Source organism: Lagopus leucura, unplaced genomic scaffold, assembly GCF_019238085.1.
Source record: "Lagopus leucura isolate 7727_CA_CO unplaced genomic scaffold, USGS_WTPT01 Super-Scaffold_100157, whole genome shotgun sequence".
Taxonomy (NCBI): domain Eukaryota; kingdom Metazoa; phylum Chordata; class Aves; order Galliformes; family Phasianidae; genus Lagopus; species Lagopus leucura.
Window position 1 is genome coordinate 41,043,427 of NW_024962334.1, and position 12,727 is coordinate 41,056,153.

The window sequence follows — 12,727 nt, forward strand, 5'->3', positions numbered from 1 at the left end:
TAGCACGTGTTAACAAATCTTGTATCTTTACAGCGTTTATTCAGGACACCAGTCTATTCTGATTCCTCCCTCAGAACTGGAGACCAATCCTGCTCTGTGGCTTCTTGCTGTGAGTCAATACAAAGTGAGAGACACTTTTTGTTCCTATTCGGTCATGGAACTCTGTACTAAGGGACTCGGTTCACAAACAGAATCACTGAAGGTGAGTGGTTTGGTCCTTCTGCACCATCTGCAGTGCACACAGTGCTTGAGTCTTCTCTGCCAATAGTGGCTGTGCTAAACATATGCATTGAGGAGGAAATGATTGAAGGGCAAGGGCAGCATCCACAGAAACGATTATTATTCCTTGCCAAAGGCTGTGTATTAATGTTAGTCCTTCTGCTTCAGATCACAGGACTTTTAAACATCAAGGAAAAGCTTTTATTTACCTAAGCTTTCTGATCTGTGTTACAGTCTGTGTTAACAGGCATATGTTGGAAAACAGGTGCAAAAGTCCATGATAACTGGGGATTAATACATTGTATATTGGTTATTGTGTATTATGAATTCCACGATTACACAAGGTACTTATTTGGCCATGGCTCTTACAGTTAAATAATTGCATATGTAGAAGTACTATATGGAGAATGAGGATGTATCTTCTGTTTTTTTTTTTTCAAGCCAAAATGAAAAACCGGGTAGATAGTTATGCTCCTGAAATCATCTAGAATTTCCAGTGTGTTACTGAAATAATTAGATCCTGGGTACTGACATTTACGTTATCTCCAGCCCTTACCATCCTCACTTAATCATTTCCTAATCAATTTCTCCAAGGCTAGGAAACACTTCCACTTTGCTGTTATTAAATGGCATTCTGAATTAATACTGCAAAATAGCCTTGCCTCTCTACAGAAGGATGTCCAAGTCTTCCTAAATGCTCATATTGAAATGCCAAGCATGTATGTCCACTCATCTACAGCTACTAGACTGTCATCTGGCCATCCAGCTCCAAGGAAAGATTGAAATTATACCGGCACTTCTACCTCTTTTCCTCTTGAAAGTACTGCTGACCTTTTTTCTCTAAATCTGCCCACCTGGGGCCTTTGTTAACATTTTATCTTCTTTTTAGGCAAGAGGTCTGGACCTTTCACGTGTACGGACATGTGTAGTAGTCGCTGAAGAACGACCTCGGATAGCCCTTACTCAGTCATTTTCAAAATTATTTAAAGACCTTGGCCTCCATCCACGGGCAGTCAGCACATCGCTCGGCTGTAGAGTTAACCTGGCCATATGTTTGCAGGTAAGATTTTTCACTCCTTAAGCTCAAATTAATAGTTGTTTAGAGAAAGAGGTTCTCACTGAGAAACATTCATTGGATTCTCTTTGGCTGCTTCTTTGTAGACATATTAAGAATATGCATTTAGTACATAATGTTCTTCTTCCATATCTAGGTAGTAACTTTCGTTGCTTTGACAGGGAACTGTATTCATCCCTTTTATGTTGCATTCATAGCATTTTTCCTGCACATTAATAGCATAATTCAGAAAAATGCATGCTAGTGGCAGAGTATGTACTCTTTACTCCAGAAGTAGTATTTAGTCATATAATGTAAAATCCTGTTTGCAAGTGCTTACTTTTAATATATTACAAAATTGATTTCTTCTGTTCAGAAAATAACTCCGATTCTTACTGTTAACTGTATACATATTTTCTGCATGCAATTTATTGCTTACAATGAAAAATAACTTTGCAGCATCTTTCATTCTGCTTTGTTTACTAATCAAAAGAAAGTAAACATGGATAATACAGGATTTAACTTGCAATCTCCAGGAATCTTTATCAAATTGTGATTCTAAGGACAGATGGAGCACTGCAACTATCTGATCTGAATTTTTTAATAGCTTCTAGCTTTTCAGCCAGTGATAGCTACATTAAGCTAATAGCTTTTGTCTGAACTATAGCTTGTCATTTTATCTTTCAGGACTCCAAGTGATGACAGTAAACTTGCCTTTTTATAATGTGTCCTATTTTGAATTATTTTTGCCTTATTTCTAATGTAAATTTACGTGGCCTTATGGTTCACCAATTTTTATTTTATTACATTTTTCTAATCTAGAATAAAGAATTTCATTTCTATCTTGACTTTACTACACAATTTAGTTTTCGATATATAGATGACTTTCTTCCTGATCTCTCTCATTTTTATGAATCCTGATCTCTTCCTGTCCTTCCAACTCTGGTATCAGAACTTTACATACTTCTCCCATAATAATGCCATAGGTGTCTCACTCTGATACAACATAATTACCAATTTATAATATTTTAAAGTCATACAGGAGAAATCTTCTGCACTGGCTGGGAAGTTCCGTATCTGTTCAGTCACCTGCTGTGTCTCTCCCTTCTTCAAGGTCACTGTCTCCCCCGTATATCTGGCCTCTGCTCCCTGTGGTGTGTCCCGTGTTTTACATCTGGCAGTTATCCTTGGTTTACACTAAGGAATTTCTTAAGCGTGTCACATACATAATTACTTTGGTCTGGAAGATAGAGCCAGATCTTCCCAGTGACACTACAAATAAGGCAATTGTGATTCTTTCCCTGATTGTCATCCATTATTTTATCCAGAAAAATGTGACAAATGCAGGGGATGGGTTCAGCACACACCAATATTTCTCTGTGTTATGTGGGCCTAAACTCTTGCCCTGCTCAACATTGTTGTTAAGTCTATCAGAAAATGAATGCAGGAGATAGGCCACCTCTCCAATACTGCTTTCTCTCTGACTGTCAGCACCATCTCCCTTTGGCCCAGGGCAACTTTAATTATTATCATCAAGCAGATGACAAGGCAGAATTGAACAGAGTTGGAAGTCCTTCTGTGTCCCAGAGGTAGAGTTTTGTAGTTTGAAATTCTGTAATTGCTGCTGTAAGTATTCTCAAAGAATAAACATTCATGAAAATCTCCTGCTGTCTAAAAGTAACAACTGGATCCTTCAGAACAGAGGATCTTTCCTCAAACAAACAACAACAACAAAACCTTAAGAAATAATAGTCTAGAGAGAAAAATAGATCCTTTAGGTCAGAAACTTGAATGAACTCAAGCAGTGGTCTTCCATATATTTCAGTCGTGAGTTTAGAATAAAGACACTCTTGTATTTTTAAATTCTCTTCTACTTAATGTTTCTTTTCAAGGATACAGGCATTTTTTATTTCTTTCCCTGTATTTAGACTGCTGTTCAGTGACAAGGCTGAGAGGACATCTCAAAAAGATCTAGGAAATCTTCTGACCTGAGACAGCACAATTCAGAATGAACCAGTACAGGCCAGTTAGCAAGTGCAGGTTGGTGTGTTTTTCCAGTCAGCAATCCAAGCAAATTGAAACATCCTCATTATGGGAGGAGCATAATGGGTAGCAAGGCTGACTCTTGCTTTCCTTTAAACGCAAAAGGAAAACAAAGAAAAATGAGCTAGTTACTTGATAAAAATAGCTTTCTAATTCATTCCTGTCTCTTTCGCCATTTTGAAATGCCAACTGGGTATCTTTACAGTTGAGACAAAAGGAGGAAATTATAGTTGGCTACATCCATGGCCAACTGCTCTGACTTCTCTAACAGATCAAGATGGGGTACACCAGTTCCCCTGGGCAGCAGTGATGGATCTGCTTTTAAAAAGTACCATGAATTCTGGCTGACTTCTGGTCCATGTGGATCATAGAGTCATTAAGTTTTGAAAACAACACTAAAATCATCTAGTCCAACCGTAAATGAAGAAAACAAAGACAGGTTAACATCAAAAGTTCGCTTGCCACTAATGAAATTCTCCTGTTTAGACTTGCAGGAGTCTCTAATCTGTTCATAAATGGTGGCACCTTCACCTACCTAGGAGATAAGTCATTTGCTCAGGACAAATAAAAAAAAAAAAAAATAAAAATCAGGAAGATGATGCTAAGCCAGATTCAATGCCCAGGCTTTCAAGTAAGCCTTGCTGGAAAAAATGCTGTACTGGGTTTGCCTGGGGTGGAATTAACTTTTTCATACCAATCCTTATGATTCTGTGCTTTATATCTGTAACTGAAACAGCACTGATAACACACCAGCAGTCTCAGTATTGCAGGACAGTGGCACACAGCATTCTCACTCTGCCTGTCTGCCCTACCCAGCAAGTAGGCTGGGGAAGTGCAGGAATCTGGGAGAAGGCACAGCTAGGGCACTCCAAAGGGATGCTCCTAGTAAGGAGGATGGGGAGGTGTACTGCAACAAACTGTAAAATTGGATAACTCTCTGAAGGAATATTATTGACAATACTGTGAATTTCAAACCAGCGCACAATGTGTAAGGTGATTAACAGCCTGGATGATCATACAGCTTAGTGGCAGCCTTCATTTAGTTGTTCTGATATATTACATTTTAGTCCTTTGGACAAACTAAAACCATATACTATCTAAAAAATGGTGTGGTTGGGAAAAAAAAAAAGTCACTTCAGAAAGTCTATATTTGGTAACATTACCCTTCCAAGTGGAATGGTTTTTGAAGCATTTGAGTTAAGGGTACTTTAGCAAGTTCTAAAGGGATGTGAAATATAGCTGAAGATGTTACTTATAAGCATTACTGTAAAACATGTCATCTTGATAGAGAACATAAAGATACAGAATGGCATCCTTTGAAGCATCAGGTGGAGACACTGCCAAAGACGACGCTGAATTAGCATGAAAGCTCTTTCCAAATGGTCTGGAAGATTATGGCTAGTGATTTTCCAGAATAGCTCATGGGCTCTTTTGTTTTCTGGGCTGAGGAACAGAATGTATTTTAAATCCATGGTCAACAGTGTTCCTTAAATTAAGATTGTCTCTGCTGTGTTCCAGAAATGGATCAGGATTTCTGTATTCTTCACATTCACATTGCATAAAATGTGGAAAAAAAAAAAAAAAAAAAAAAAAAAAAATTGAGTCAATAGCACCTACTTTTGCATGTTTTCTTCCAAGTCATACAATCCATGAGATCAGCCAGTGTTTCCATCCTTCACAGCAGTAAGTTATCCATCCTATTCTATGCTGTATAATCAAAGAATATTAGGCTGTTATAATCACAAAATAAACAAAAGAGTTAGGCAAAGTGGACAATGATAACAAAAGAGAATAAATGGAAGGCTTACCCTTATGCTGGACTCACCCACAAAACACCAATAGAGGCAATCTCCAAAAGAGATCCTTCCACCCTGGTAGCCAGCTCTTAAATAGGTGTAGGAGGGGTGGAGCCTGGCTCCACTCCTTCCAGCAGCACAGGTGAATTGCCTTCACCTGTGCTCCTCTGGCTGACTAATGGCTCGCCTCAGGTGATCAATCAGAGGTTCAGGCCATGACTCAGCAGTTCCCATACACTCCACCCACAGAATCACACACAGAATCACAAGGTTGGAAACGACCTGCAAGATCATCCAGTCCAACCACCCTCCCATTCCTATCAGTGCCACAAGGTACTAAACCATCTCTCGTAGCTCCTCATCCAGGCGCCTCTTGAACACTACCAGGGACGGCAACTCCACCACCTCCCTGGGCAGCCATTCCAGTGCCTGACCACCTCTGAGAGAAAAAGTTTCTCCTAATATCCAACCTAAACCTCCTCTGGTATAACTTCTTGCCATTTCCTCGGGTCCTACTATTTGCTTGGGAGAAGAGGCCAGACCCTTTTGCACCACAACCTCCCTTCAGGAAGTTGTAGAGTGCAATGAGGTCTCCCCTGAGCCTCCTCTTCTCCAGACTGAACAATCCCAGCTCCCTCAGCTGCTCCTCATAAGACTTGTGCTCCAGACCCCTCACCAGTTTCGTTGCCCTTCTCTGGGCACGCTCCAGGGCCTCAATGTCTTTCTTGTAGTGAGGGGCCCAAAACTGAACACAGTACTTGAGGTGCGGCCTCACCAGTGCTGAGTACAGGGGGATGATCACCTCCCTGCTCCTGCTGGCCACACTATTTCTAATGCAGGCCAGGATGCCGTTGGCCCTCTTGGCCACTCGGGCACACTGTCGGCTCATGTTCAGCCGAGCATCAACCAACACCCCCAGGTCCGTTTCCTCTTCACAATCATCCAACCACTCACCCCCAAGCCTGTAACGCTGCCTGGGGTTGTTGTGGCCAAAGTGCAGAACCCGACACTTGGCCTTGTTAAACCTCATCCCATTCAACTCAGCCCAGCGATCCAGCTTACCTAGATCCCTCTGCAGGCCCCTTCATGGCATGAACCAATGATCAGGTTAACTAAAGGGTAAGCTTTCCCTAATACAGAGATCCGTTATATCGCGACACTTACACAATTTTTATCGCGACGTGTGTTGGTACAATTCAAGATGAGTGATGATCAGTGGATGTCTATATTCTTCTATGGGCCAGTGCTCGATGATGTGACTGGAGGCATGAGGTCCTGAGGTGCAGGTCCGTTGTATGTTCCATCAGTCCCATGCAGACCATCCGGTGGTCCTGAAGGCTCACAGACTCACGGGGAGTAATACAGATGTTTCAGAGGTACCAGGAGGGGAAGATTTGCTCTCCAGGGCAAGATACAGGCCGTACTTCTATCCTGGGTCAACACTTCCCCTTGTACTGGGGCACGTCCTGGCCGCCTGTACCACACCTTCTGGCCGGATGTCTGCGGCTGCATAACAATATCAGGCACCAAAGGAGGTGTCCTGATCTGCCACAGGGACACGATGGGGGTCCCTTTAGCGATAAAGATCAGAGTGTTGACCACAATATCAGTAGGCCATGTACCTATTACTAGAGGGACTACTGAGCCTCCCACCTCCAACAGTCTCCCCCAAGGTGCAAATAGGCCACACCACTTGGGTCCTACCTGCATCTTCCAGGGCCACTTAATTTTACGGGTACCCGGATCTAAATTCTCAGGGGCAGGGAGCAGAAGATTATTTTCGTTACCAATCTGGGGTCTTACCTGATGATCAGTGCCTGTAATTTGGATCCTAAGCGGGGTGGCCCATGTCGTCTGCAACATTCTAAGTGCACTGGGTCTGCCGTCTCAAAGGTCTTTCATTCAGGTCCCGCAGGGTTTCATACAGTCTTTCCATCCACCCCTGCAGGGACTGGGAGTCTGTCTTCAGGGCAGCCTTAAGAATACTGTTATAACATTCGATGAGGCCTGCCCCCGTTGGATTACATGGCAGGTGGAATCACCATTCAATGTTATTTTCTTCTGCCCAGCGTTGTATCATTGCACCAGTAAAATGAGTCCCTTGGTCGCTCTCGATGACTTGAGGTGTCCCATAGGCAAATAGGCCCATGTTTTGCATGGCCTCTTAATACTGCCTGCACCACCCTGATACTGATACATCTCTGTCTAAGTCTGAACTCTCCCACGGTTGTCTGGAGAGCCAGACCCCATAGAATATCTATGCCCAGGATGTATTCTTGGACTGGGGAAATAGATACCTTGTACTCCCAGGGTGGGAGACGCCCAACCCCCAATTTTAACCATGGGTGACAGGAATAGTCTGTTCCCCAAAACCACCAATCATCACTCTGTCCCCATCAAATTTCGTCTGATCTCCGTATATAATTGATGTTTCTGCTCCAGTGTCCACTAATGCCATAACTCTCTGAATATTTTTTCGGGACCAATAAATCGTTAATTCTACATAGGGCCTCCGGTCCCGTCTGGAGGCCCTACAGGAACTAACATCCCTTGTCACACCATGAATTGAGCTATGGCCAATTCTTTTGCTTCTGGTGGCTCAGGCATCGTGGCCCGAGACACCTGAGGCGGCTTCCCCCCCCTCCATTTGGAACAATGAAATCTTCTAGGTTCCATGTTGTTGGTGGTACCTTCTCTATAACCCTCACCCTTGATTTCTTAGGGTAGTTCTGGAATTTTTTATTATCCTTTAGTTGTCTCCAGAGCTGGAGAAGGACGTGGTTGGGCTGGCAGTCAATCTTAGCAAATTGGACCCCAGCCCAAATTAAATCATTAAACATTTGTTTTCGGGAGACCCTTATGGGTCCCGATTAAGGAGCTCAAGTAGCCAGCATTTTTATTTTACTTACCGGCAGGACCTCTGCTTCTTCCAACATCCGAACGTTGCGCCTAGTCCACAGGCATTCTGTTTCTCCCAAGTCAGCCACTAACTGGGCAGCCTGCTGGACTACAGTTTCTGAGGCCACCGGGGATTTAATATGGAGACTAGGGTACCATAGAGATGGGAGGGAGCTTGCTGTAAAATCAAATCTCTCATCCCTGCTGAAAATTTAACCATATCAGGGCCATCAAATGTGTTTTCCTAGATAGCCTCTCTTACACCCACTTCACAGATATAATTCTGGAGGTCCTCCATGGAGGACCACATGCCTGTATGTAAAGGTATGTCCGATTTATTCGGCCATACCATACGGCAGGCTGCCATTAGCCATTCTATTATAGAATGGTTTTCATCAAGGTATTGATTACCCGCGTATAACCTCTATCTGAGAGCAGGATGGACAGTCATGGTGGCCAACTTGGCCATTTCTGGGCCATTCACCAAAACACTTTCTGCCCCAGAATCCCACAGTCTTAATAACCAAGCTGGCGCACTTTTTCTAAGCTTCTGCCAAAATCGCTGTACTAAATCCATCAATACGGTTGCTGTGTAGGGCCAGGCCGTTACATGTAAATGAGTCTGGGCAGGGGGCCACTGATCAGGTGGCACCCCTGCTAGTCAGTCCTGCACTTTTTCTTCTTCCCCATCCTGGATTACGACAGGATGGACTTCCAGTGGATTGGTCAGAATTGGATATTCAAGATCTGATTTGGATTTTTTATTTTCCTGGTCAATGAAGTCTGGTCATCATTTATTGAAATGTTACGAACTTAGCCTATGGGAAGATGTAGAATTGGCTTCTTCCCTGTTCATACGCCAAGTTCTTGCTCTAGTTTTTCCATACGGTCTTTCAAAAGTTGATTTTCATTTTCTAAAGTATTATTTCTTATTTCCACATGATTTAAGGCACTTAATAGTGGCCACGTCACCATGGAGGCAGCTGGTTGTCTTTCTTTAGTGATGAGCACATGCTTGCTAAAACCCTAAAAGTAATCTGCCATGCGATATGAGGAGATATTGCCCATAATGCATAAGGGACCCCATTTTTCAATAGTAACTGCTAGCTCATAATAGGGGGATCCCACAAATCCTAGGATCTGCCCTGGAATTGTTTTCTCTAGAAGAGTATTGTTCTCCCCCTTGACCTATTTATAGAAATTCCAAAGAAAAGACACGATGTAAATTTTAGTATATTTGGCCTGCCTCACCAAGTGTACAGTCAAAGAATATTAGGCTGTTATAATCACAAAATAAACAAGAGAGAATAAATGGAAGGCTTACCTTGGTTGGGCTCATCCACAAAACACCAGTAGAAGCAATCTCCAGAAGCGATCCTTCCCCACTGGTAGCCAGCTCTTAAATAGGTCTAGGAGAGGTGCAGCCTGGCTCCACCCCTTCTGGCAGCACAGGTGAATTGCCTTCACCTGTGCTCCTCTGGCTGACTCAGGTGATCAATCAGAGGTTCAGGCTGTGACTCAGCAGTTCCCATACATGTGCTCATTAGTAAACTTCTATCTACTCTTGTACACGTATCTCTGTGTTCACCTGTGGCACTTTACTGGCAAAAAATCTATCTGGTATTTCTTCTCCACGGACTGCCTCTAAGGCAACTTGGATTTGATCTTTGCCTTCGATACCTTCTTCACTTAAATTCCTTTTTTTTTTTTCTTCTTTTTTTTTAGGGAGATGTGAGATCAATTAAGACTCAGGTGTTTCAAGGGGAAAGTATACTGATTTTTCTGAAATGCTTTCACTGTTTTCCATCCCTTTGGGAAGAAGAAATGCGTGTGTGTATAAAACTTCATAGCAGAATTTGACCTTTTATTAAAGGGTACTTTGAAAAGGAAGTCATTATCATAATCTCTTTAGTACAAAAGAGCCTTAGCCTACCAAATGAATCATAATTTCAGGATTAGGATCACTGGCAGACTAGTGCAGTATCATTTGTATTCATTTCCGCTCAAATCTAGAGCAAATTTGCAATGTTTCTTTTGATGTAATCACTTTGGACTAGATTTTTAGAGATACGCTTTTGAAAATAAATAATTTTCTCCATCTTTAGGAATTAAATACCACTAATATCTGACTTTTCATAGATGTATGGTCACCAATAACTGTCCACGTATTTCTGAGATGAAAAGATTTTATCCAGCATATTTTAATTCTCATTAACTGGCATCTCTGCATTTCTAAGAGAGAGAAAAATAGATATGAAAAGTAACTGCTTTCTTACAACAGCACAGATGGTTCTCTAGGATTTTAGCTAATTTCCATTTAACACTTGAAATAAATAGAATTTTTTTTCAACCTCCTACTTAATTTCAGTTAAGGAAGAATTTTGTTCAATTTTCCTCAGTTGTCTCTAAAATGTACTAACTAATCTGCACAGGCTAGGGCAGGGGAGCAAGATTCATTTTGCTTCATTTAAGTCACCTTTAAGTTAGGCACCAATTAAGTTATCTCATCTACCCATCTATAGTCAGTGGAGTCAAAAAAATGGATCCAAAGGGAATTTCCTTCAGTATCTTACATGCTCATCTTGGAATGAGATTCATCACCATCAGGGGACACTTCCTGCCTTACAAGTCACACTTTCTTCTATGATGGCTGAAATGCCATGAAATGAATCCCTCACCATCTAGCAAAGGCAATATTGTTAGTAAATGGAGGGGTTAAAGGCAATGTTACTTTTTACTTAGCGACAGATCATGCTATCTGGAGAGTCATCCATGTTAAGGTGGTAGGGGATTGCTCTGAGGAGCAATACAGGAGAGCACACACTTTATCAGACATATGATTTACACCTAGCAAGGTGGCGCAGCTCTGGGTGACTTCTCTCCAATTCAGTTTTCCCACCTTTCTTATGAGTCATGCTATGATTTTCTTTTCACAGCTCCAGCTGCTGTGCTTCTCTACTTGCAATAGTTACATATACATCAAAAGATTTATTTCTGAGCATCACTGGAGCAGGAGTAGACTCAGAAGTATAAACACTGACGCCACAACCCTAGGCAGCAAAACAAAACAATACAGTTATTTTTAAACTCTTGGGACTTCTGCTTGCCTGGTTGATGGCTTTTAGCTCTGGAGAGGGAAGCAGGGGAGAGCACACAGATGGGTCTTTGCGCGGTGGAAATGGGATACAGGCTGAGTACTGGCACATGGTCATCCCTCCTGCTAACTTGGCCTGGCAGTCCTTGGTGCAGTTCCAATCTGCAGTATTTTCCCAGAGAATAAATGCTTGGCACGCGTGCCTGGCACTTGGATGAGACAGGGATGGTTCCCTGGTGACACAGTGTGTGCGAGCAAGGCATTTGTTTATTCCAAAGGATGTGACTGGTGATGTAGGAGTTTTCAGACAGAAAATGGTTTCTAGTCTGTTTCATTTCTCTGAATGCTACCTCTCATGTCCTAAGTATCAGATACCACAGGGGTGATGTTGTGGTTTTCCTGTTAGCAGCATGACAGATGCTCTCACTAAGTAGTTGTGCACTGACAAATGGAGTCAGTCACTCATGCTTTGGATTCTGCTTCCTTAAAATGATGCTGAGACTTCAGGTTGATTGCTGTTTTTTAATGCCTTAGTTAAAAGCCATATGAAGCTCTGACACAAAGTCCTCTCTGGACCTACAGTGTAGTCATAAGCAATGAATTATATGACTGATAAACTTCAGCAGTTCTCCCGCTTTGTTGCAGTTACATTGCAGTCTTGAATCTAGATTATTAATAATATTTCTATTTTGGGGTAGCAATGTAAAAAGCAGATCCATTCTATTTTTTAAAATGCTTCATCTTCCCCCACATTTAAAATACACCTATTTTTACATGCTGCTGTGGCAACTTCATGTAGTCTGTAACTTTGTGGGAATCAGGAAGTCTGATGAAAGGGATGTGGGATGGCAGTGCTCTGAGAACTGTTCATTTTCTCAGGCTGTAGGGCAAGTCCCACAGTAAACATCTGCATTTAGGTATTCCATGTCACAGGAGCAGTGGAGAAGTCATCACTGTGTGTTGTGTCTTCATTGCATTATCGACTGTGGTGGTGAACAGATGGGTTTCTATTGGTTTTTAATTTTACTGTTTTATGTAAGTATTACACTGTGTATAGTGGCAAATAGACTAAGAATGAAGACTTACTGAACTATGAAGGTGCTCCATTCAGCTATTATCTTGGAGTAATTAGCTTATGACAGAAGCCTAGATTTTATTTCACTCTAGGAGCAGGCTAATCTGTGTGAAACAAGGCGTAAGTATTATCCTCTTTCTTTGTTGTACACTAATTTTTTTTTCCTCCCAAAGAGAGCTTTCTTATGGTTTCCGCAGGACATCGCGTACAAACTTCTAGTAATGACATGACAGACCCGGAATACCTGTCTCAATGAACGTACATAATGATAGCAAGGCTGCAATGTTCACCGACTTCTTCACAAAAAAAAAAAAAAAAAAAGAAAGAAAGAATAAGAAATAAATCAGTATGCTAGACACGTGTTTTCCACTAACAACATTGTCTGTAGTGTCCTAAAACCATTGAAGTCTGTTTGTCCAAGGTTAGCAGTCTACAGCTGTCTCTTCTGTTGCTCTACTAAAATGTTGACACCTCATTTTTTACTTTTTTTAACCTTTAATGGTATAATGATTAATTTGTAAGATTCCTGTATTTGACATTGTTTTTCT

At 41.7% G+C, this 12,727-nt stretch overlaps 1 protein-coding gene across 7 annotated transcripts in view; it reads left to right on the forward strand.

Moving 5' to 3' along the window:
* DIP2C (disco interacting protein 2 homolog C) overlaps positions 1–12,727 on the forward strand; it is a 291,284-nt gene that overhangs the window by 250,368 nt on the left and 28,189 nt on the right. For all 7 annotated transcript variants that reach the window (XM_042888242.1, XM_042888244.1, XM_042888245.1 and 4 more), the window contains 2 exons: positions 34–202; positions 1,109–1,279. In XM_042888242.1, coding sequence (XP_042744176.1) covers positions 34–202; positions 1,109–1,279 — 340 coding nt within the window. The remainder of the gene's footprint in view (positions 1–33; positions 203–1,108; positions 1,280–12,727) is intronic.